The 27,077-nt window shown below is 47.5% G+C and overlaps 1 protein-coding gene across 1 annotated transcript in view; it reads left to right on the plus strand.

The window, feature by feature from the left end:
• The window catches only part of LOC113407719 (disintegrin and metalloproteinase domain-containing protein 20-like), a gene marked incomplete at its 3' end in the record, with an annotated part of 214,612 nt that overhangs the window by 48,180 nt on the left and 139,355 nt on the right, over nucleotides 1–27,077 (plus strand). Inside the window, 1 exon segment of the mRNA XM_026657440.1 lies at nucleotides 17,009–17,080. Within this exon segment, the coding sequence (XP_026513225.1) occupies nucleotides 17,009–17,080 (72 nt within the window).

Raw genomic sequence — 27,077 nt, forward strand, 5'->3', positions numbered from 1 at the left:
GAAGTGCCAGGTGTTCTGCTCTCTCCAGGGACATTCCTCGGGCTCCCTGTCAGATGCCTTCCTGATGCCGTGGAAAGACCACCTCCTCTATGCCTTCCCTCCGTTTCCGTTGGTCCACAAGGTCCTTCTGAAGTTACGCAAAGACAAGGCCCACTTAATCTTGATCGCTTCAGCGTGGCCCAGACAACACTGGTACACCACACTCCTCGATCTGTCGGTGACCAAACCAATCACTCTACCATTGTGGCCAGACCTGATCACCCAGGAACACGGCAGGTTACATCATCCAGACCTGCAGTCCCTCCACCTCACTGCTTGGATGCTGCATGGCTGACTCAATCCGAGCTCCGTTGCTCCACTTCGGTGCAGCAAGTGCTCTTGGGTAGCAGAAAGCCCTCCACCAAGTCTACATACCTGGCCAAATGGAACCGCTTCTCCTGCTGGTGTGCCCTAAACAACGCTGTCCCGAAGGAGGTGCAAGTACCTACCATCCTAGACTATCTCTGGTCCTTGAAACAGCAAGGCCTAGCTGTCTCATCTATCAGAGTCCACATAGCAGCGATTTCAGCCTTTCACCCGGGCGAGAACGGGCGCTCGGTTTTCTCCAGTCCCATGGTCAGCAGGTTCCTCAAGGGTTTAGAACGTCTGTACCCACAAGTCCGTCAGCCAGCCCCGATGTGGGACCTAAATCTGGTTCTTTCTAGACTCATGGGTGCCCCCTTTGAGCCAATGGCCACCTGCTCGCTTCTGTACCTGTCCTGGAAAACAGTTTTCCTCATCGCTATCACATTGGCAAGGCGAGTTTCAGAACTTAGGGCCCTTACATCGGACCCACCGTATATGGTGTTCCATAAGGACAAGGTGCAATAACGACCACACCCTGCCTTCCTCCCTAAGGTGGTGTCTGCCTTCCATGTCAACTAAGACATCTTCCTCCCGGTCTTCTTTTCGAAGCCGTACGCTTTGCGACGAGAGCAACAGCTACATTCCCTAGATGTTCGTAGGGCCCTCGCCTTTTACATCGAATGAACAAAACCTTTTAGGAAGACGTCCCAGCTGTTCGTAGTAGTGGCAGACCGGATGAAGGGCCTCACGGTCTCGTCACAGCGAATCTCGTCTTGGATTACGTCATGCATCCGTGCATGTTACGACTTGGCTGGTGTCCCAGCTCCACGATTCACTGCCCATTCTACTTGGGCTCAAGATTCGTCCTCTGCCTTCCTGGCTCATGTACCCATACAGGAGATCTGCAGGGCAGCGACTTGGTCATCCGTGCACACTTTCGCTTCCCACTATGCCATAGTGCAGCAGTCCAGGGATGATGCGGCATTTGGATCAGCGGTCCTTCACTCTGCGACATCTGACTCCGACCCCACCACCTAGGTAAGGCTTGGGAGTCACCTAATTGGAATCGATATGAGCAAGCACTTGAAGAAGAAAAGACTGTTACTCACCTTTGTAACTGTTTTTCTTTGAGATGTGTTGCTCATATCCATTCCAAACCCGCCCTCCTTCCCCACTGTCGGAGTAGCCGGCAAGAAGGAACTGAGGGGACGCTGGGTCGGCAGGGGCATTTATGCGGTGCCATAAGGGCGCCACTCCAGAAGGCGCCTCAGCCAACCCACTGAGAGTTGCTAGGGTAAAAATCTTCCGACAATCGTGCACGCGGCGCGCACACACCTAATTGGAATGGATATGAGCAACACATCTCGAAGAACAACAGTTACAAAGGTGAGTAACCGTCTTTTTTTTGTGTGAAGACTGAAGCAAAGTAGGCATTGAGCAGCTCTGCCTTCCAACCATCTCATGGCAACCCAGCTTACCTTCTCCACTGAGAGCAGACCCATACCATCCCTGATCTTTCTTTTTTTGTCTGACATATTTGAAAAACCCCTTTTCTTGTCTCTAACATTTGTTGCCAGCTGTAACTCATTCTTTGCCTTGGCTGTCCTGATTTTGTCCCTACACACTTGTGCTATTCCCATGTCTACTTCCTTGGTGACATGCCCCTCTTTCCATTTCCTGTATGTATCCCTATTGGGTTTTTAGATAGCTACAATGCTCCTAGTGCAGCCACATTGGCCTTCTGTGGCTCTTCTTATCTTTCCTGTATGTCAGAATAGGTTGATGTTGCCAATCTTGCACTAAGGAGCTCAGACTGAGAATCCTGTTGGAGAGTATCTATAGTGAAGAAACTCTTCAAAAAATCTGCTTCTGCTATTCCCCAAATGATAAAAAATATCAAGAGCAGAGTATCAGCTTCATTACAACTCTGACCCAGAGCCATGTTGAGAGGGAGGAGCTCTGCTCAAGTAGTGACCTCTGGAGGCATTATGCCTATGCAGCTGAGTAGCAGCAGAATACTTCCAGGGCTCTTGGGAGAGCATTCTCACGAGTTATGCTTCATATATTTTTTCTATAATGTAGCCTGCATTCCCTCAGTATTACATTTCATCTATCTGTTAATCAGAAGCCAGAGCCATGGCAATATTCCCCATTCTACTTGATATATTCCGTAGGGCCTGATGTATCCCTTTAGTGTTTCTGCAGCACTGGCAGCCAAATTATGGCTGTCTCCTGCATGGCATGCTTAGGAGATAAGGCAGGGAGAGGAGCTCTCTATGCCTACTCCACCTCATGGCAACCCAGCACAGGTGCACTAAATTCAGACCTATTTCTGCCATGTCAGACCTTTGAGCTTTTAAGAATGGAAGAATAAATAAATATTGATATTGCTGATGAGAGTTAGCATAATATTGTACAGATCAGGGGGATTGTACCCTTAGCTCATAGTGTAGACATAGTCTGTATGTTTCATAGGGAGGCAAGCTATGGATCCTGCACCTGTGAAAGAGCTGTTCCTACTTGCTGCTTGCTGCCACATTGTTGTTGGAGGATACAGACAGAGGGTCTGTGAGACCATAGTGGACCTTTCTGCAGCAGTTTCTATACTTTGGAAGGTGATGATGGGATGGGGGGTTGTAAAGGAGTTCATCCATGGCACAGTTGAGACTCTTGATGATTGCTGCACTATAGCTGATAATTCTCTATATGTGGACTTGTGTGTCTGGTGCAGGACAACAAGCACATCATCATGCAACCTGGCATCACAGAGCTTCTGCCAGAGGAAGCAGACCTTCATAGAGCTGTGTGAGGAGCTTGTCCCCACCTTCCAGTGCCAGGATATGCAAATGAGGGACAGGATACCAGTCCAGAGGCAGATTACTCTTGCTGTCTGGAAACTGGCTACATGTCCATAGCAAACCACTTTGATTTTGGCAAGTCAACTACCAACACTTTGGTAGTGGAAATTGGTGAGGTAATTAATACTGTGGTTTATCCACTTGTGGTGCACATAACTATTGTGCCTGAAATGATAGCTGGCTTTCAGTGAATGGACTTTCCAAACTACACTGGGGCCATTGATGGCATGCACTCACGTGTCCATAGTTTGCCCACCACAAGGAGAACATTAATAGGTTAACTTCAAATTATTCTACTCAGTTGTTCTGCAGGTCTTGGTTGACCACAAAGGTAGGATTATGAACACCAACATGAGATGTACTGGCCTGGTGCATGATATCAGAATGCTGAGTAGATTTGGCATTTACCAATTTGGATAGAAAGGGGCTTTATTCCCTCCAAATGACATGGTTATCAATGGGATGTCTGTGCCCACCTTTATTTTAGGGGATCCTGCTTGCCCTCTGTCATGGCTCATAAAATTGTATCCTGATCAGACAGCCCCTGGCAGAGGAAGGTTTAATTATACATTTACCAGTTGTAGGATGATGGTAGAATGTGTATTAGGGATGCCAAAGGCAAGATGGCACTACCTGCAGAATAATTTGGATTCCATTGTGGTGAATGCTATCTATATTATTGTGGCATGCTGCACCCTGCACAACATCTGTGAATTTTTGCCTGGAGTGGGCTCAAGAAACTGATGATATATATCAGAGGTTGGCAACCTCTGGCACGCGGCTCACCAGGGTAAGCACCCTGGTGAGCCAGGCCATTTTATTCACCTGCCGCGTCGGCAGGTTTGGCTGATCGCGGCTCCCACTGGCCGCGGTTCGCCGCTCCGGGCCAATGGGGGCTGCGGGAAGCCGCGGCCAGCACATCCCTCGGCCCGCGCTGCTTCCCGCAGCCCCCATTGGCCTGGGATGGCAAACCGTGGCCAGTGGGAGCCACAATCGCCCGAATCTGCTGACGCAGCAGGTAGACAAACTGGCCCGGCCCGCCAGGGTGCTTACCCTGGCGATCCGCGTGCCAGAGGTTGCCGACCCCTGATATCTAGGCTGGATATAGGAAGATGGACAGTGCATCTGTGATCACTGGGGCTGGCTCCAGGAGGGTAAGGAAAATAAAGGATGCCTTGTTTGCCCACATCTTTGCAATAGGGGGCAACTTGCATGGAGAAATGTAATGATGAGTAGAATTGCAATATACATCGCTGTTCATTTGTTACTGCGTTTAGATGTATTTTGGTACCTTTAATAAAATGTATGGATACAACTTTCTGACATCCTTTTTTCCCATTCACTCATGCCAGTGTATTGTGCAACCAAGCCAATCCATTAACAAAGTAGCAATGAAAAGCCACTGAAGGCATCCCAGCCACCTGCAAAAAATAAACAAAAGTGCAAAACAGTCTAGAAAAGAGCAAGTGTATATAAAAACTGCCTATCTACAGTCCAAACAGTAGTCTCACTAGTAGTGCAACTGAGTGTCAAAGTGTGTCTGTTCTCTTGCTCTTTGAGTTGTGAGGGTTGCATGCAGTTGTACAGTAGTGGCATCATTGTCATGCTTCAGTTCATCTGAGCCTTTTCCCATGTTGGTTAAGAGTCCTGGTGCCTGCCTATTATTCAGCAGAAGCAGAAGGGCCTGTTAAGAAAATGAAAGAACAGATGTTTTTGTCCATGGAAATAAATAAATTATCTTCCCTGGCCTTTTCTTTGTGTTTCACAACATGACTAGGCCAAAGTTTGATACTATTATCATGTTAGTATGCTTTTATTCCATCTTTATACACTGACCTTTTCAGAAGCTCCTGCTATCCACATACCTGGACAAAAGGTACTCTATAGTAAGAATTTTTATTTTTATTCTTTTTTCTTTTCTTTTTTTTAATTTGGGACCTGGTTTTGGTGGTGGGGGAGCATTAGGGCAATCAGACCAGGAGCCTGTTATATTATTTCACGCCAAAGAAACCTTGGACGTTATTAGTCTGTTGAAGGTCCCAGAGTAGAAGAGGAGCAACTTTGCCATGCCAGTGGAGAAACTCCTCCATATATCTATACGAAGGAGATTTTTTGTTGTCTGGTGACTGAACAGCATGTCAATGAATGGAGAAGGCTAGTAAGCTACAGGAGCAGTCTTCGAAAATTTGTCCTGCCTAGGAATCTCAACAATGGTCAACGTTTCTCTTGTAGGAAAGGTTTTCAAGCATCCCCTGCCAGAAATGCGGGAAAATACAGGCAAATATTAACAGGTTGCTGAACTAGGATGTGCACTCACACACTCCAGAAAGCATACCACAAATGGACAGGGCCAGGAGCCAAGTATCATCATCCCCAAGGGACTTTTCCACTTACTTCAGCTATTGTGAATATCAAGCAAACTGTATGAGATACTGTTTTAATGCTAAAGGTGTAATTCTATAGCAGTCTAGCAAAGTGATAGTTACAAAGAGAGCAGTGTATGCAGAAATATGCAATCATGATTGTTAAACCTATAATCCTCATCCTTTTTAATAATAAGCATATACTTAAAAATGAATATGTAGTTGCTTGTTTATATTTATAGCACATTTGGAATCCATTGAGGTGGAAGGGGTGGCAGGGAACCAGTGTCATAGCCTGGAAATGAAATCCCTCCCACTTATGTTCCTATTTCCAGCATAATAATAATAAAGATGGTAGATACCACTTACCAGTCTCCAGCTGAGAGTCCTCCTGCATTGCTTCTCTCACTCCAGGCTGTTCTCTGGGCTTATTCCTCAACAACTCTTTGGAATATGGCCTCAGGTCCACCCTACTGCATGATCTGTTCTGGGGCCGTTCCAGTGATGTGTTCTGAAGTCTTTTCCTGTGGCTTAGCCCTTCTGCCGATGGGCTATCTTCTGGTGCTGTCCTTATCTCCTCTGCCTTCAGTCTGAAAATCATCATACTATCCCAGTTCAGAAGCTAGTCATTCAGGACTGTGAGGTGAAGGCAGTGGCAAGCATCCATTCGAATGCTTCATAGTAGAGGCCGGTAGTTGAAGATTTGCTGGACTTGCTGTTGCCATCCTTTTGCCTTACAGTAGATAGTCTTGAAGTGCTTAATGCACTCCCTGCACTAGGTAGCAGTCCAAGTGAGCCCCATTCCACCAGCTTCTTTGAGATTTTTATATAAGTTCAGGTTTCTAATGGGTCTTCCAAAATCATGCTCCCTGCTTTCCTCACACCAGAGGTTAACCAGAACCCTGGTGTGTTTCTTTGGTCAGCTATTAGCACACTGGGTAGGCATCTTATATTGGCTCAGCTTGGCTGAGTTGTACAAAATGGAGCAGGCTTTAGCTGCATCCTCACTGCAAAGTTGCAGGTAAGAGTACACTTTAAAGCAAAAAACACATACCTTCATCTGTTCAGGCAAACATAGGTTCTTCTTCAAGTAGTGTTCCTACTGGTGGTCCACTTTAGGTGTACTGGAGCCTCCTTTGCCTTTGATCAGAGATTTCTCATATCAGTGTCTGTTTAGTCTGTGCATGCATGTTAGTCAGTCTCCTGCCCTATGTTATATAGCATTGCACGGGCGAATTGCCATCAATTCCTTCTTAGCCACCTCAACCTAACTGCCTTTCCTAAAGCTCTGTAGCTAGGACACCCTCCTGCAATGTAGGGGACCCAAGTTCATAAGCCTCTCTCCTCATCAGGCAAATTAGCCTCCTCCATGACACCTGAACCTGAGGCAGAGCTCTGGCAGTGAGATTTATTTAGCTTCAGTCCTTCTCCTTACTGTTAGTTAGTCATAGTGTTATTGTTAGTTTCCCTAGTTAGTAAATACTATTAATATAGGTTCTTTTCTTTTCTTTATGCTGCTTTTCCTGGTGAGGGTTGTGGCAGCAGCACGGAGAGGAGGGAGGACCAAACTTCCTTTTCCTCCGCAACCATTTCCAGCTCCTCCTGGAAGATTCCCCAGCATTCCCAGGCCATCCAGGAGATCTAATCCCTCCAGTATGTCCTGGGTCAGTCTTGGGGCCTCTACCCAGTGAGATTTGCCCCTTACATTTCCAACAGAATCCTCCCAGGTGGCATCCTTATCAGGTGCCCGAACCAACTCAACTGGCTCCTCTCAGTCCAGAGGAGTAGTGACTTTACTCCGGGGCCCTCCTGAATAGCTGAGCTCCTCTCCCTATCTTGGAGAGTAAGCCCAGCCACTCTGCAGAGAAAGCTCATTTCTGCCGCTTGTACCCACAATCTTGTCGTTTTGGTCATTACCCAAAGTTTATGACCATAGGTCAGGATGGGGACGTAGAGCAACCTGTAAACCGAGAACTTCATCTGAAAACTCAGCTCCCATATCACCACCATGGATCAATAAAGCACCTGCTTCACTGCCGCAACTACACCAATCCGCTGGTTGATCTCACGATCCCACTTTCCATCACTTGTGAACAAGACCCCCAAATACTTGAACTCGTACACTAAGGGCAGCTGCTCCCCGCTCACCTGGAGAGAGCAGTCCATTTTCTTCTGGGAGAGGACCATGTCTTCTGATTTGGAGGTGCTGATTCTCATCCCAGCCACTTCATACACAGCAGCGAAATGTTTGAGTGTGCATTGGAGATCACAGTCTGAAGAAGCAAGAGGTACAACATCAACTGCAAACAGCAAAGATGCCACCTTCGAGTCCCCATATTGGGTGCACTTCACAGCTCAGTTGTGCCTTGATATCCTGTCTATGAAAATCACAAACAGGAGTGGGGACAAGACACACCCGTGATGGCATTTTACTGCTGTATCGACCTCAGCATCAGAAATGGATCTTTCTGTTCTTAAACTTTTTATTTTTATTTTCTCTATATTGTATTTTGGTAGATACTAGTTAGTTAAGTATTAAGGGGTAGCCGTTAGTCTGTATCTACAAAAACAACAAGGAGTCTGGTGGCACCTTAAAGACTAACAGATTTATTTGGGCATACGCTTTCGTGGGTAAAAACCGTTTTTACCCACGAAAGCTTATGCCCAAATAAATCTGTTAGTCTTTAAGGTGCCACCAGACTCCTTGTTGTTTTACTATTTAGTTAGTAGTTCTTCTTTACTGGGAGGCTATGCCCACTTTGCCCAGCTTCAAATATTTTCTGTTGTGGTGGGAGGCGATCCCAGTCAATGATGGGTATCCTGGCTGCATCCATTGCCTCAGGGAATTGCACATTGCCCAGAAGTGCAACTTTTATCTGGCATTGAAATCAAAAATAAGAAAAAACAGGGAGATGAAGCATAATCTCCACATTTTAGAGAGCTATCTATGCCTGGCTTCTGACCCAAGCCAAGGAACCCCTCCTGCACATCAGTCTCCTCGCAGGTCTTCTGCGTCCACAACATTGGAGCCCCACACCTCCAAGGCATCTAAGAGGAAGACACACGACTCCTCTCATAAGCCCTTAAAAGTACATGCCCCATTTCACCAGGTAGAGGATCTACCTCTAAAAAGCCAAGGTCATCGGTATTTTCAGCTGCTCCGACACCACCAGCACTTCTGTAAGGTACCCGCAGTGCTGTTGGTCTCTCAGGTACCCAGGACATAACATAGCTGGTACTGTTATCTGATGAGGATGGCAAGAAGAGCTCTTCCTCTGCTTCCTCAGTATGAAAAACCATGCTTGTGTACCAACCACACTTCACTTGGAGTACACAAGACCTTTGGTACTGTCACAGACCATGCTTCCCTCCGAGTGCCCAAAACCTACGGTACAATCAGTGTCCTCTGCCACAATTACCTCGGCACAGACTGCAGGCTCAGTACCAATAACACTCGCAGTACCACAGGATTCCCAGTTTCCCTGAGATCTGGCTGTATCTGAGACACCCAATTCTCCACTCCTTGGCTCCAATCTGATGTTGCTACCAAGAACATTGAAATTGCCTTAACTTTGCCTGGTACCAACAGTTTCACTTCATATCTCTCCAGGCACTCCAACATTCCAGAGTGAACTTGAGAAAGAGGATTCTGATGAAGACCTCACCTCAGTCTCAAGTGTCAGTTCAGGGTTCTCCCCCTCACTCCTGCTAAAGCTGCAACTGTTCACGGCCCACGATGTCGACGAACACCTCGCTGCTATGAGCACCCTTGGTTGCCTCCTCCTATGCCTTTATGCATCTCCTACCTGACCATATTGGACACATTGGACAATTTTGAAGAGCATCAGCTACCTACTGTCATAGGGAGGCGCAACCTGCATCACATACTCCCTCCAGGAGACTTGATCCTCTAGAGGAATTTGTCAAGGAACAGGAGGGCTAGAGCCGGTGAAGGGATTTCTCCTACAGTCAATATCTCCTCTTTATCTCCAGAAAAAAATAGTCATGCCTCCTCCTCCATCCCTGGCAGATGATTTTAACACTCCCAGTGTTACCTGGGGTTCTTTCAACCCAAAGCTCTCGGTAACTTTTACTCTGTGCGAGGTGGTATCAGGAAATAAATCAGGGGAGACACAGCCATTCAACTGATAGATGGCTGGCACAAACAGGATAACACCAGAGTGCTTTCACTTAAGCTAAACTTTACTTAGTCTCAAGCACTTACACACGTCCGCAACAGGTTAGTAAAACACCCTCAACCCTTGATAATTACCGAAGCTGAGTGTGGCTTTCGAGTGGCACCGTAACAGGCTTCAGCTGGCCAGGCATCTGTCTGCCAGTGGGGACCAAGATGTGCCCAGAGGGAGCATCCCTGAAGAGCCCATTCTGAGAAGTCCAGTTACCTCAAACTTTCCCCCCTTATTTATACATTAGTAATACAATGACATATCCCTTAAAGAAAACTTGCTAAGCAAGCAGTTTTTAAAGATCAAATTAGAGACTCTTATCATAGAATCATAGAATCGTAGAATATCAGGGTTGGAAGGGACCTCAAGAGGTCATCTAGTCCAACCCCCTGCTCAAAGCAGGACCAATTCCCAACTAAATCATCCCAGCCAGGGCTTTGTCAAGCCTGACCTTAAAAACCTCTAAGGAAGGAGATTCCACCACCTCCCTTGGTAACCCATTCCAGTGCTTCACTACCCTCCTAGTGAAAAAGTTTTTCCTAATATCCAACCTAAACCTCCCCCGCTGCAACTTGAGACCATTACTCCTTGTTCTGTCATCAGGTACCACTGAGAACAGTCTAGATCCATCCTCTTTGGAATCCCCTTTCAGGTAGTTGAAAGCAGCTATCAAATCCCCCCTCATTCTTCTCTTCTGCAGACTAAACAATCCCAGTTCCCTCAGCCTCTCCTCATAAATCATGTGCTCCAGCCCCCTAATCATTTTTGTTGCCCTCCGCTGGACTCTTTCCAATTTTTCCACATCCTTCTTGTAGTGTGGGGCCCAAAACTGGACACAATACTCCAAATGAGGCCTCACCAACGTCGAATAGAGGGGAATGATCACGTCCCTCGATCTGCTGGCAATGCCCCTACTTATACAGCCCAAAATGCTGTTAGCCTTCTTGGCAACAAGAGTATACTGTTGACTCATATCCAGCTTCTCATCCACTGTAACCCCTAGGTCCTTTTCTGCAGAACTGCTGTCTAGCCATTCGGTCCCTAGTCTGTAACAGTGAATGGGATTCTTCTGTCCTAAGTGCAGGACTCTGCACTTGTCCTTGTTGAACCTCATCAGGTTTCTTTTGGCCCAATCCTCTAATGTGTCTAGGTCCCTCTGTATCCTATCCCTACCCTCCAGCGTATCTACCACTCCTCCCAGTTTAGTGTCATCTGCAAACTTGCTGAGAGTGCAGTCCACGCCATCCTCCAGATCATTAATGAAGATATTGAACAAAACCGTCCCCAGGACCGACCCTTGTGGCACTCCGCTTGAAACCAGCTGCCAACTAGACATGAAGCCATTGATCACCACCCGTTGAGCCCGACGATCTAGCCAGCTTTCTATCCACCTTATAGTCCATTCATCCAGCCCATACTTCTTTAACTTGCTGGCAAGAATACTGTGGGAGACCATATCAAAAGCTTTGCTGAAGTCAAGGAATAACACATCCACTGCTTTCCCCTCATCCACAGAGCCAGTTATCTCCTCATAGAAGGCAATTAGGTCAGTCAGGCATGACTTGCCCTTGGTGAATCCATGCTGACTGTTCCTGATCACTTTCCTCTCCTCTAAGTGCTTCAGAATTGATTCCTTGAGGACCTGCTCCATGATTTTTCCAGGGACTGAGGTGAGGCTGACTGGCCTGTAGTTCCCCGGATCCTCCTTTTTCCTTTTTTTAAAGATGGTCATCAATTTACCAGATATGATTTTTTTTTCAGAATGTCCATGCCTTAGGTCCCTGACAAACATTCCTGGGGGCGCATTTAGACAGACATCCTGTTTTTCTGAAATACATAGCCATTTCAACATTCTCAACAGGAAGGATGCGGGGTCAAGTTGCCCTGTCTATGGCACCCCAAACCCCCTCCCCTCCTGTCTTGGTTATGCTGAGGCCGCTGCATGACCAATTTACTACCTGCTGACTTGGCTACTTTTAGCAATAAGCAAGAATGGCTCAGTACGGCCTGCTAACTTGGCTACTGTTAGCAACAAGCGATAGTGGTTTAGGCACTTTACTGGTTTGCCAAAATCTCCCTGAACTGGGACTCCCTGCAGATTCTCCTCAAGGAGGTGACAGAGCCTCATCATAACCAGCTCGCTATCCTCCACTCACCCCATCAGCCCACATAGCCTTGCTTGTTAATGAGGCACTTCTGGTCCCAGCGAAGATCACCTGATACACCCCAGCTTCTATTCTGTCTTCATGCAAAACAGTGGATAAGAAATATTGTGTCCTGGCAAAGGGCTGGGAATTTTTATTTTCCCATCTCTCCCCTACATCCTTGATAGTTCATGCAGTTAATGAATGTGGTAGGCAGCACCATGCTAAAATCGTGCCTTCTGACAAAGATCACAAGCATATGGACCTCCCGGGGAATAAGTCTTATTCCTCAGCCTCCTTACTGTTTAGAATCGTCAATTATCAGGTGTAGATGGATAAATACAACTGCATGAATTATACCAAGTTGAACTCTTTCATGTACCATGTGCCAATAGAACACAGAAAAAAGTACTAGAAAATTATTGCGGAGGGCCAGCCACTCGCCAGGACAGTCCTACAAGCCTGCCTTGACACCGCTGATACCGCTGACCGTTCGATTACTATAGTGGTGGTAAAGAGAAGAGCTTCCTGGCTCCAACTCTCTGGATTCTCAAAAGAGATCCAGAGTACAGTAGAGAAACCTTCCTTTTGATGGGTCTAAGTTGTTTGTAGATAGCACGGATGAATCCCTGCGAACATTGAAGGACTCTAGAGCTACTTTGCATTCTTTTGGTATTTATACACCCACCTACAAGAGAAAGCTCAGCAAGTCCCAGACAGCCCAGACATCCCACCCCATCCAATACCTTACCTCCTGGAGATCCTATGAGCCAAACCAAAAGAGACAGTGATTTCAGGGAAGGAAACTGTCCTTTTCTCAGCCTCCCGACCCACACTCATCCACCTGCAAGTAGCTATTTTTAATAGGTTGGTCGAGTGCTTGAATTGCCATCCTTATCCTCTTCAGCTGCACCAATTCACCAGCCTTCCTTCCTTCAGTGACCACCTTCACCACTTCAGGCAAGAGTGGGAATTGATCACTATGGACAAGTGGGTTTTGGAGATCCTCTCTCCACAGAATACACCATCCACTTTAGTTCACTTCCACCAAGGGATCCCCCTTCTCCATCCCTCTTTAGGAACCCCTCTCACAAATGCTTGCTTTGTCAAGAAATAAACTCTCTCTGATACTTGGGAGTTGTAGAAACAGTCCCCATGCAGCACATAAGGAATGGGTTTTATTCAGGGTACTTCCTGGTACCAAAAAAGAGAAGAAGATGGAGACCCATCCTAGACCCAAGAGTACTCAACACCTGTGTGAAGGAACAGAAATTCAGAATGGTGATTCTTGCAGTGATAATTCCATCATTGGCGTGATGGGTTGGAGAAACAGAGGCCTTGACGACATACCTCTCCTCACAGTGTTTTTAAGGACAAGATCATGCTGTGGCCCCACCCTAAATTCTTACCTAAAGTTTCTTCCAAGTTCCATCAACCAGCCCATTCGCCTGCCTGTCTTCTACTCCAAACCACATCTAAATTGCCAGGAGGCACTGCTACACACCTTTGCCATTAGGAGAGCCCTAGCCTTCTATCTAGATAGGACAAAACTATTCAGAAAGACCCACTGGTTATTCGTCTTGCTAACAAACGGGTCAAAAGGGTCAGCAATCTCTAACCAGAAACTTTCCAAGTGGATATCAAGTTTCATTAATTCTTGTTACCAGTCTTTCAATATTCAGCCACCTTAGGAAATATGAACTCATTCTACAAGTTCCATTGCCACTTCTACAGGCTTGCTCAAGAATGAGTTGAGTATTGAAATCTGTTAAACTGCAACATGGGCATCTATACATACGATCACCAAACACTGTGCTATAACTCATGACTCCGCCACTGATACTAACTTCAGCTTGGCTGTACTTTCCTCCATACTGGACTCAATTCTGAAGCCCCCTCTGCCTTAGAGGATATCACTCAGTAGTCATCTAGAGTGGAGCACCTGTATGGACACTACTTAAAGAAGAAGAAGAAATTGGTTACTCACCATGTGCAGTTATTGTGGTTCTTTGACATGTGTCCCCCTACATGTGCTCTACTTCCTGCCCTGCATTCCCTCTGCTTCAGAGTTCTCTGCCATGGAGCTTCATGATACAGAAGGAACTTAAAGCAGTTTGTCCACTCAGTGCTATATAACAGTGGCACTGGGCACGAGACTGACTAATAAGCATGGGTGGACTGAAAGGACACTGCTATGAGAATCTCTTTTGAAAGGCACAGGGGGCTCTAGCACACCTAAAGTGGAGCCCCCTAAGGGGGCCACATCTTGAAGAACCACAGTTACTGCACAGAGTAACCATTTCTTCGAAGCACATATAAGCATGTGACTAAGAGTTTTGTGTGTGTATGTATAGCGGGGTGGCTACCCCGCTCCTGCCTGAGGGGTTTAAAACAGCCCTGGCAGAGGGCTGGGGCAAAGCAAAAAGCTACTGGGCTGATTGGGGAAGTAGCCACAGCTGGGCCACGCCCCAATCAGGCCCCAGCTGGCCCTATATAAGAGGCTGGGAGCCAGGCAGCTAAGCAATCTCTCTCTGCCTACAGAGAGAGAAGGGGCTGACTGCAGGGAGCTAGACAGGGTACCTGTAGTGGAGCAGGGCTGGGGAAAGGCTGAGGAGCTGGGGAGCTCCAGCCTGGATAGCCCCAGGCTGCGGCCTGGTAATAGGCCAAGAGGTACTGGGGGTTGCAGAGGGCAGCCCAGGGCTAGGCCAAGGCAGCAGGTCCAAACCCCCCTTGCCAGTGATGAGCAGCCGATACTGCAGTCTGCCCCAGGGAGCGGGGGCTAGTTGGTGACTGGCAGTGGCCTAGTGCTGAGGCAAGGTGGGGATAGTGGGTGGTGTTCCCCTGGGAGGGGAGACCTAGTGTGTGGGTATTGCCAGGGGGCAGCACCCAGAGCAAGGGGCACCAGGGTCCTGGGAGGGACACAGGGGCCAGAGATGAGGACAAGGTGGATCACTGGCCTGCAGAGGGTGCTCCAGGGGCTGGTGAGCAAATTCCCTGGATCACCAGCAGGAGGCGCCGCAGGGGTGAGTCTGGCCCTCCTACAGTATGGTATTGGGATTTGGGCTAAAACACATGTAAGAACACATGATGAGCCTTCACTGTGGACCTACTCTTTGGAGCAAATAATGTAATTTGTCGGATTGAAGACTGTAACTTGGAAAGCATTGTGTCTCAAAACCATTAAAGAGTGATGGAGGATAACCAACTGAACATGAACTGCTAGTGCAATGCTGTTGCTAAATGAACTAACACAATAATTAGATGTTTAAATAGAGCGATATTGAGTTGGAGTAAGAAAGTGGTATTGCTTCAGTTTCCTGCATTGTTGCAACATTGCTGGAATACTGTGTCCAGTCCATTCTAAAAAGGGTATAGAAAAATTGATGAGGATTCAGAAAATACCCACAGGAATACCTGCCTTTCAACCAGAGATTTAAGAAGCTCAATCTAAGTAGTCTACCAAGGAAAAGGTTAAGGTTAAGCCCATAGCATTGGGAGATGATTTCTGATAGTAGAGGATTCTGTAGTCCAGTGGTCTCCAACCTTTTTAAGCCCAATATCGCTTTCTGAATTTAAGGGCAACCCAGGATCTCCCCTGCCCTTTCCCCAAAGCCCCATCCTCCCCCCCCCCCGATCGCTCACTCTCCCCCCCCCCCTGTCTCAGGCTGGGGCAGGGGGTTGGGGTGCAGGAGGGGTGAGGGATGCAAGCTCCAGGAAGGAGTTTGGGTGCAGGAGGGGACTCTGGGCTGGGACAGAGTGTTGGGGTGCTGGAGGAGGTATGGAGTGCTGGCTCTGGGAGGGAGGTCAGGGCTGGAGTAGGTGGTTGGCATGCAGGAAGGGTTATGGGGTTCTGTCTCTGGGAGGGGCTCAGGGCTGGGACAGGGGGTGCAAGAGGGGGTTCAGGATGCAGGAGGGGGCATGGGGTGCTGGCTCCAGGGGCTGGGGGCTGAGGTGTGGGCTCCCGCTAGGGGGCACTTACCTCTTGCGGCTCCCGGTTGGCAGTGGAGCAGGGCTAAGGCAGGGTCCCTGTCTACTCCAGCCCTGCTCAGGCACATTGGCACCTTCTCCCCATCATGAGCCAGGCCACCCTGACAGCCATTAGTGCACCACGTGGCCCCGTCGCTCACCGAAGGAGCCAACGCACCCCTGCGCTGAGGCTCCGGGGGGGGGCATGTGGCACCACGCGCTGTCCCACTCTGCAGGCACTGCCCTCGCAGCTCCCATTGGCCACAGCTCCCTGTTCTTGGCCAATGGGAGCTGCAGGTGAGGTGCTTGCAGGCAGGAGCATTGTACGGAGACCCCTGCCCCCTCAGTGGGGCTACACTAGCCACTTCTGGGAGCACCGTGAGTGTGCAGCAGGCATGGAGCCTGCCTTAGCAGAAGCCCCACTACACCACCGCGGCCAGAGATCGCGGTCGACCTGGAGAGTCTCCATGTTTGACCAATTGATCACGATCGATTGGTTGGTGACCACTGCTATAGTGTAACAGACAAAGACATAACAAGACCTAATGTCTGGAAATTGAAGCTAAATAAATTCAGGCTAGTAAATTTTAACAATGAAGTTAATTAACTGTGGGAACAACTTATGAAGGGACATGGTGAATTTACTGTCACTGAAGTTTTTATATCAAGATTGGATGAATTCCTAAAAGATATGTTCACTCCAAGCTGAACATGAGCTTCCAATGTGACACTGTGGCCAAAAGGGCTAATATGATGCTTAATCAGGAATCTCAAGTAGGATCAGAGAGGTTATTTTGGGTACTGGTGCAACCACTACTGGAATACTGTGTCCAATTCTGGGGATGACTTCACCACAATCTATAATTACCTACATGCAGAACAAATATTTGATAATGGGCTCTTCAATGATGGAATATTTTAAGAGGCACAAAATCACAAAAATAGAATTGTCATGAAAATGGAAAAGGTAGATTAATAACAAAACATGAGGGAAGTGAAATGATATGTTGGCATATTTGTGTGAATTACAATTAATTTGGAAAGATTTTTCATGAAACAACTGCTGCTCTTTAAAGATCTCACATAGAATTGATTTTCTGTTCAGAATGGAGATTCTAACGGGTTTTGGTCTTTTTTACTTCTAGTTTCTCTCTGAAGAGTCCAATGAAACTTTGTTGACATTGAAGATGGTTCAATATATCCATTTGACAAGTGAGGTGAATTATTTACTCTTATTTATTATGGGCACAATTGTGACTGATGTTATACATCTACACTGGGGAATCAGAGGGCATAAGTTGCCCTCTTAGTCCCCTGCACTGGTTACCTGTATAGAGGGTAGAAGCTCTGGTATGGATTAAATCCAAATGATTTATTACTTTCTCCTATTGAAAGAAAAGCCTCTTATCATTTGAGGAGGAAATCTGTATTTTGGAAGAAAGCAAGCCAGCTTTGTTTCTGTACTCCCACTATTTATCATATTCATGTCCTTTTTTATAAGTTCTAACAGTTTTTTCTACTAGGTCATTGGAAGCTGGATGGTATGGGGAAATTTAATTGTTTTATCCCATTCGTGTGGGTATTCCTCTTTAGGTGAGTCTGAGTCCCTGCACCTGCGATCAGAGATTCTTAGTAGCAGTACCAGTTTGGGCTACACATGTGCTCCCCCTGTCTCATGCCGCCCCCTGGTGTCTATATGGCACTGTGCGGCCAAACTCCCCATCACCGTGCCTCAGTGGGTCGCAACTGAGAATACCAAATTCAGGACAAACTGCTGAGAAATGGGGCAGACTCACCCCAAACTGGTGGTTATTCTTCAATAAGATATACCAAACCACCAACAGAAGTAAACTTCTGTCTCACTACACTGGCTAACAAGAAGTCAGAAATGCAGTCTCCCTAGGTAGCCAGCCCTGGTTTCACCACCCATATAGGAGACTTCATGATGAGTGGTTAATTAAAGCCAATTTAAACAACGAAAGGGTTCTTCTGATCCCAAAGGGCCTGTCACATACCTGTTACATAACTGCACTCAGAAACAAAACAATGTACAACTTTAAAGCTTACAAGTCCACTCAGTGGTACTTCTTGTTCAGCCAATCACTAAGACAAAGAAGTTTGTTTACATTTATGAGAGCGAATGCTGCCTGCTTCTGATTTACAATATCAACTGAAAGTATGGCACTGTTGTAGCCAGCTTTGCAAGGTATTTACGTGCCAGGGATGTGTGACAAAGTTCATCCTCTATCTTGGTGGGTCCTGCGCTTATTGGCAGATTTTCTTGCCTCAGAGATTCACCATGTGCGTTGGGGAACAGCCCAGAAACCTTCCCCTCTGGAAGAACCCACAGTCCAGGTCAATTGGGAGTTTTGGGGGGAACCCGGGCCCGCCCTCTACTCCGGGTTCCAGCCCAGGGCCCTGTGGACTGCAGCTGTCTATAGTGCCTCCTGTAACAGCTGCATGACAGCTAAAACTCCCTGGGCTACTTCCCCATGGCCTCTTCCAAACACCTTCCTTATTCTCACCACAGGACCTTCCTCCTGGTGTCTGATAATGCTTGTGCTCCTCAGTCCTCCAGCAGCACACCCTCTGACTCTCAGGCTATGTCTACACTACAAAATTAGGTCGGATTTATAGAAGCCGGTTTTATAGAAACCGGTTGTATGCAGCCGATTGTGTGTGTCCCCACATAAAATGCTCTAAGTGCATGAAGTCGGCGGACCGCGTCCACAGTACCGAGGCTAGCGTCGACTTCTGGCGCATTGCACTATGGTACCTATCCCACAGTTCCCGGAGTCTCCGGCGCCCATTGGAATTATGGGTTGAGATCGCAATGCCCGAATGATGCAAAGCAGTGCCGCGGGGGGTTCTGGGTACATTGCGTCAGGCCCCTCCCCCGCCGTCACAGCAACGGCAGACAATAGATTCGCGCCTTTTTATCTGTGCAGACAACATACCACGCCAAGCATTGAGCCCGCTCAGCTCAGCTCACCGTCACCATATGTCTTCCGGGTGCCGGCAAACGTGGGACTGCATTGCTAAACAACAGCAGCAGCTTACTGCCTTTTGGCGGTAGACGGTGCAGCATGACTGGTAGCCTTCATCGGCGATCGGGATGCTGGTAGCTGTGGGGCTGGCAGCCGTAGGGCTGCATTGCACCAGCCCCTTGCCTTTTGGCAGTAGATGGTTTATTACGACTGGTAACCGTCCTCGTCGGACAAATTTACATGTTGCCTGAAATGCTCATAGATTATTGTAGCCTGAGCGCCTTTACCGATCCTTCTGGCTACTGTACAGCATATATTGCTACACAGCAGCAACCCCTTGCCTTTAACCGTCCTCGTTGGATGATGATGGCTACCAGTCGTAGTATACTATTTTCTGCCAAGTATTGTCTGCTAAGCACCCAGAAAAGGCCGAGGGCGATCTGGGTGCTGGCAGACATGTGGCTGGCACACGTAGGGTTACATTGCTACCAAGCACCCAGACAATGCCGAGGGCTATCAGTCATGCTGCACTGTCGTCTTAAGATGTAAAAAATAGATTTGTTCTGTATTCATTTCCTTCCCCCCTCCCTCCGTCAAATCAACGGCTCGCTAAACCCAGGCTCTGGGGGGGGGCATTCTGTGTGACAGTTGTTTGTATTTCTCCCTGATGCACAGCCACCTTTCTTGATTTTAATTCCCTGTACCTGTACGCCATGTCGTCACTCGCCCCTCCCTCCATCCCTCCCTCCCTTCTTCCCCTGGTCTTTAGATACTAGTTTCGCGCCTTTTTTCAGACCAGACGCCATAGCTATCACTGGGATTATGGATCCCGCTCAGATCACCGCGGCAATTATGAGCACTATGAACACCACGCGCATTGTCCTGGAGTATATGCAGAGCCTCCTGGACATGCCAAAGCAAAACCAGGACCAGCTGAGGAGGAGGCGATTGCAGCGCGGCGACGATAGTGATGAGGAAATTGACATGGACCTCTCACAAGGCACAGGCCCCAGCAATGTGGAAATCATGGTGTTACTGGGGCAGGTTCATGCCGTGGACCGCCGATTCTGGGCCCGGGAAACAAGCACAGACTGGTGGGACCGCATCGTGTTGCAGGTCTGGGACGATGCCCAGTGGCTGCGAAACTTTCGCATGCGTAAGGGCACTTTCATGGAACTTTGTGACTTGCTTTCCCCTGCCCTGAAGCGCCAGAATACCAGGATGAGAGCAGCCCTCACAGTTGAGAAGCGAGTGGCGATAGCCCTGTGGAAGCTTGCAACGCCAGACAGCTACCGGTCAGTCGGGAATCAATTTGGAGTGGGCAAATCTACTGTGGGGGCTGCTGTGATCCAAGTTGCCAGGGCAATGAGAGACCTGGTGATATCAAGGGTAGTGACTCTGGGAAACGTGCAGGACATAGTGGATGGCTTTGCTGCAATGGGATTCCCAAACTGTGGTGGGGTGATAGACGGAACCCATATCCCTATCTTGGCACCGGCGCACCAAGCCACCGAGTACATAAACCGCAAGGGGTACTTTTCAATGCTGCTGCAAGCCCTGGTGGATCACAAGGGACATTTCACCGACATCAACGTGGGCTGGCCGGGAAGGGTACATGATGCTCGCGTCTTCAGGCAGTCTCTTCTGTTTCGAAAGCTGGAGGAAGGGACTTTCTTCCCGGACCAGAAAATAACCATTGGGGATGTTGAAATGCCTATCGTTATCCTTGGGGACCCAGCCTACCCCTTAATGCCATGGCTCATGAAGCCGTACACAGGCAGCCTGGACAGGAGTCAGGACCTGTTCAACTACAGGCTGAGCAAGTGCCGAATGGTGGTGGAATGTGCATTTGGGCGTTTAAAAGCGCGCTGGTGCAGCTTACTGACTCGCTCAGACCTTAGCGAAAAGAATATCCCCATTGTTATTGCTGCTTGCTGTGCGCTCCACAATATCTGTGAAAGTAAGGGGGAGACATTTATGGCGGGGTGGGAGGTTGAGGCAAATCGCCTGGCCGCTGATTACGCGCAGCCAGACACCAGGGCGGTTAGAGGAGCACAGCAGGGCGCGGTGCGCATCAGAGAAGCGTTGAAAACCAGTTTTGTGACTGGCCAGGCTACGGAGTGAAACTTGTGTTTGTTTCTCCTTGATGAACCCTCCGCCCCTACACCCCCCCACCCGGTTAACTCTATACTTCCCTGTAAACCAACAACCCCACCCTCCCCTACTACCCTCCCCCCTTCGAGCACCACTTGCAGAGGCAATAAAGTCATTGTTACTTCACATTCATGCATTCTTTATTAATTCAGCACACAACTAGGGGGATAATTGCAAAGGTAGGCCTGGATGAGTGGGGGAGGAGGGAAGGAAAAGGACACAGTGCACTTTAAAACTTTAAAACTTATTGCACTGGAAATCATCTAGGCTGGAGTGATTGGGTGGCCGGAGGCCCCCCCACCGTGTTCTTGGGCGTCTGGGTGAGGAGGCAATGGGACTTGGGGAGGAGGGCTGTTGGTTACAGAGGGGCTGTAGCGGCGGTCTCTGCTCCTGCTGCCTTTCCTGCAGCTCAACCATACGCAGGAGCATATCACTTTGATGCTCCAGCAGCCGGAGCATCGACTCTTGCTTTCTGAGTACAAGTTGACGCCACCTCTCATCTTCAGCCCGCGTTTCAGCACGCAACTTCTCCTCTTGAGCATGCAACTTCTCCTCTTCAGCCCGCGATTCAGCACGCCACCTCTCCTCTCGCTCATATTGGGCTTTTTTAAAATCAGTCATTGACTGCCTCCACGCATTCTGCTGTGCTCTTTCGTCACGCATCCTTCGCTTCCTTCTTCGAATATTCACTAGCCTCTGTGAAGGTGCAACATTTGCAGCTGGTGGAGGAGAAGGGAGAGTTGTTTAAAAAAGATACATTTTAGAGAACAATGGGTACACTCTTTCACGTTAGATTTTGCTGTTCACATCACACAGCACATGTGCTTTCGTTACAAAGTCACATTTTTCCTCTTATATTGAGGGCCTGCCGGTTTGGTGTGAGAGATCAGTCACGCAGTGCCAGGCCACAGATTTCAGCTTGCAGGCAGCCATGGTAAGACACAGTCTTTTGGCTTTTTTAACCTTGTTAACAAGTGGGGATGCTTTAAAACAGTACTGCTGTCATTAACCATACCAAGCACCCGTTGGGTTGGCCATTTAAAATGGGTTTGCAATGTAAAAGGAGGGGCTGCGGTTTCAGGTTTAACATGCAGCACAAACCCAACTAACTCCCCTCCCCCACACACCCAATTCTCTGGGATGGTCACTTCACCCCTCCCCCCCACCGCGTGGTTAACAGCGGGGAATATTTCTGTTCAGCAGAGCAGGAAGGGGCACCTCTGAATGTCCCCTTAATAAAATTGCGCCATTTCAACCAGGTGACCGTGAATGATATCACTCTCCTGAGGATAACAAAGAGCGATAAGGAATGGATGTTGTCTGCATGCCAGCAAACACCGGGACAATACGCTGCCATGCTTTGTTATGCAATGATTCCAGACTATGTGCTACTGGCCTGGCGTGGTAAAGTGTCCTACTATGGCGGACGGGATAAGGCAGCCCTCCCCAGAAACCTTTTGCAAAGGCTTTGGGAGTACATGAAGGAGAGCTTTCTGGAGATGTCCCTGGAGGATTTCCGCTCCATCCCCATACACATTAACAGACTTTTCCAGTAGCTGTACTGGCCGCGATTGCCAGGGCAAATTAATCATTAAACACGCTTGTTTTTAAACCATGTGTAATATTTACAAAGGTACACTCACCAGAGGTCCCCTGTGTGCCCTCAGGGTCTTGGGTGAGTTCGGGGGTTACTGGTTCCAGGTCCAGGGTGACAAACATATCCTGGCTGTTGGGGTAACTGGTTTCTCCACTTCCTTGCTGCTGTGAGCTATCTATGTTCTCTCCATCCTCATCTTCCTCGTCCGCCGAACCCGCTTCCCTGTTTCCAGCGAGGGACTGATAGCACACGCTTGGGCTAGTGGTGGCTGCACCCCCTAGAATGGCATGCAGCTCCGCGTAGTAGCGGCATGTTTGCGGCTCAGCCCCGGACCTTCCGTTTGCGTCTCTGGCTTTGTGGTAGGCTTGCCTTAGCTCCTTAATTTTCACGCGGCACTGCTGTGCGTCCCTGTTATGGCCTCTGTCCTTCATGGCCTTGGAGATCTTTTCTAATGTTTTGCCATTTCTTTTACTGCTTCGGAGTTCGGCGAGCACTGATTCATCTCCCCAGATGGCGATCAGATCCCGAACCTCCCGTTCGGTCCAGGCTGGAGCTCTTCTGCGATCCTGGGACTGGGACTGGGACTCCATCACGGTTACCTGTGCTGATGAGCTCTGCATGGTCACCTGTGCTCTCCACGCTGAGCAAACAGGAAATGAAATTCAAACGTTCGCGGGGCTTTTCCTGTCTACCTGGCCAGTGCATCTGAGTTGAGAGTGCTGTCCAGAGCGGTCACAATGAAGCACTGTGGGATAGCTCCCGGAGGCCAATAATGTCGAATTCCGTCCACACTAACCCAATTCCGACCCCCTAAGGCCGATTTTATCGCTAATCCCCTCGTCGAGGTGGTGTTAAGAAACCGGTTTAAAGGGCCCTTTAAGTCGAAAGAAAGGGCTTCGTAGTGTAAACGTGTCCAGGCTTAAGTCGATTTAACGCGGCTAAAGTCGACCTAACCTCGTAGTGTAGACCAGGCCTATGTTCCTTGCGCCTCTTGCTCCCAGCTCCTCACACTCGCACCACAAACTGAAGTGAGCTCCTTTTTAAAACCCAGGTGCCCTGATTAGACTGCCTTAATTGATTCTAGCAGCTTCTTCTTAATTGGCTCCAGGTGTCCTAATTAGCCTGCCTGCCTTAACTGGTTCTAGCAGGTTCCTGATTACTCTAGTGCAGCCCCTGCTCTGGTCACTCAGGGAACAGAAAACTACTCATCCAGTGACCAATATATTTGCCCTCTACCAGACTCCTGTACCCCACTGGTCTGGGTCTGTCACAGATGCTAAACATTCGTATGCCCCTTCATGCTTTGGCCACCATTCCTGAGGACATTCTTTCATGCTGATGATGCTCGTTAAAAGAATAATGGTTAAATAAATTTGTGACTGAACTCCTTGGGGGAGAATTGTATGTCCCCTGCTCTGCTTTACCCGCATTCTGCCATATATTTTGTGTTGTGGCAGTCTTGAATAATGACCCACCACGTGTTGTTCGATTTAAGAACACTTTCACTGCAGATTTGACAAAACACAAAGAAGGTACCAATGTGAGATTTCTAAAGATAACTACAGCACTCAACCCAAGATTTAGGAATCTGAAGTGCCTTCCAAAATCTGAGAGGGACGAGGTGTAGAACAAGCTTTCAGAAGTCTAAAAAGAGCAAAACTTCAATGTGGAAACTACAGAACCCTAACCACCAAAAAAGAAAATCAACCTTCTGTTGGTGGCATCTGACTCACATTATGAAAATGAACATGTCAGTCCACATTGCTTTGGATCATTATTGAGCAGAACCCGTCATCAGCATGGAAGCATGTCCTCTGGAATGGTGTGCAAAGAAAAAAGGGACATGAGACTCTACCGCATCTGGCACAAAAATATTTTGTGACTCCGGCTACAACGGTGCCATGTGAACGCCTTTTCTCACTTTCAGGTGACTTTGTAAACATGAAGCAGACAGCATTATCTCACATAAATGTAAAGAAACTTGTTTGTCTGAGCAATTGCTGTAGTGCAATCTGTTTATCATGAAAGTTGAACTTACAAATGTAGAATTATGTATAAAAAATAATTGCTCTAAAAATAAAAACATAAAACTTTAGCGTCTACCACTCCACTCAGTCCTGATTTTACAGAGATGATTTTTACCTTTCTCTTTAATTAAAAGCCTTCTTTTTAAGAACCTGATTGATTTTTCCTTGTTTTTAGATCCAAGGGGGTTGGATCTTGATCCACCAGGAGTTGGTGGGAGAAAGGAGGGCGGATGGTTAATTTCTCCTTGTTTTAAGATCCAAGGGGTTTGGATCTGTATTCACCAGGGAATTGGTGAAGAGTCTCTCAAGGCTACCCAGGGAAGGGAATTAGCACATTGGGAGTGGTGGCAGAGAACCAAATCTAAGCTGGTAGTTAAGCTTAGAAGTTTTCATGCAGGCCCCCACATCTGTACCCTAAAGTTCAGAGTGGGGAAGGAGCCTTGACACCTGTGCTTTATTAACCACAGCAAGAACAAGCACATCCCAGATCAATGAATGGTTTGCTGAGGAGCTTTACTCAATCCCAAGAGAAGGGTAGACCTCCTAGGGCAAGACAGAGCCAAAAAGGCCACCTGTCAAGTCATGATGCTCTGGGAAATGCAGACTGCATCAGCCAAACAATGCAACTCTTCTGGCTAATTTCCTCCACTCTTGGTGTGTTGGTTGAGTGGTTATGGCAAGAGGTCTTCCTTCCAATATGGGGAACACCCAAAGTGGAACTCTTGTCCTCCACAAGGTGCCAAACTTTTGTACTGGTTCAGTTGAGTCCTGGCAAACTTCACTGGAGATTCAAGTAGTGAAAATCATCGTTTCCTTGTAAACATGTAAGCAAACACAACCCATGAGGCAGGGAGAGTGCTATGAACTATGAGGATCTCCTGGGCCCTAAACTAAATAACTCCTTTCACCATATGCTTTTCCTGAATAAAGGACTGATACCTTCTTGCAACTGGTTGGTCCTTGACTCTTTTAAAGTATTTTTGAAAGTTTGCATCCTCCTAGCCTCTTTGAAGCCGTAGTGTTCAGTAGTCACTCTGGGCTCAAGTGCTTGAAGGAAATCCTCTTTATTCATTGACACAGTTCCAGCTGCTTTTGCATAGCAGAACACAGGCTTTTGTAGCACTCCTTTGCCAAACTTCCTGTCTAGGAGGTTAAACCACTTCAAGGTACAGTTCCTTCTACCACATCTTTCTTTCCCAGCCAAAACTTAATAATGAGAGCACTTAACAAACAACATTGATATAACACATAATTCCAAATACTTGTAACCAAGCTGCTATCAAAACTTACTAACAATGTTCAATTAATATCTGTGGGTTTTGCACTGTTGCTTGGACTTGCAAGTTTCCTATGAAATATCAGTACTACTGTTGTCAGAATGTAGTATATTCATTTGTTCTGGCAGGGTTCATGTCCCAGGGCTTGTTTGTGTTTAACCTGTTGTGGTTGTGGCCTAGCTGAGACCTTCTAAGGCAAAATAGCAAACTAAGTGCCCCTTATCTCCCTACCTTCTTCAAGTAGGAGGTGTTGCCCATTCCCTGGTATATGTCTTTCTAAGATTACCACCCCCTAAAGCTTCAGGGCAATCTCATGTGATAACACTGCTGTTTACAACTACTAATTTCCATCATAAATGTGCACTGCATCATTTTCATGAAGTGGTGGCAGCTTGCAGGACACCTAGTCATGTAACTTTTTTGTTGTTTGGTTATTCAATTAGTTGTTTAGATTAATCTGTCCCTTTATATTTCTGCAAATCCCCAGTTCCTCTGACAACTTCTGGTATTGCAGACATTTTAGTTGTCAGCTTTCTCTTAAACATAGTATAAGTAGGTGACAATCCATGTTTCATCCTGTAACTTAACAATGCTAAGTATGGCTCAAAGGCCTAGTCTGTAGACTTTTTTCAGTAGCCACTTTATTATTTTTAACATCATTTTCCACCAACGCATAGGAGCTCATGCCCACTGAATTGCAGCCCACTGTCAGACATTTAGTGTTGGGTATGTCATGTTTAGGAAGAATATAAGCACAATTGGTTGTTTAGCTGGAGTACCTTCTAGTAAAGCTATCTCAGGTAAGTGAGAATAATACTCCAGGATGAGTAGTACATAGTTCTTTCCAGTTAATGAAACAAATATATGCCTAATTTTCTCCCAGAGGTCAGTTTTTCGTGGGCAAACAACACAGGCTCTTTTGCCTGACTTGGTCTGCATTTCTGGCATATGCATCAAACCATGACAACTTCCTCAATGTTGGTGTTTATTTGAGGCCAGTATAAAACATCTTTAGGCCTTCTCTTAGATTTTTCAGTCCCTAAATGACCTTCATGTATTCTTTTTAACATATTTTTCTGTAACATCTGAGGGATCGCCATGCTGTCTTTAAACAAAATCCTATCTAGGATGGAGCACTTCCCCCTGAATTGGTGATAGGGGCTGAGGATATG

Source organism: Terrapene carolina, unplaced genomic scaffold (assembly GCF_002925995.2).
Source record: "Terrapene carolina triunguis isolate 2854851 unplaced genomic scaffold, T_m_triunguis-2.0 Scaffold244, whole genome shotgun sequence".
Taxonomy (NCBI): Eukaryota; Metazoa; Chordata; order Testudines; family Emydidae; genus Terrapene; species Terrapene triunguis.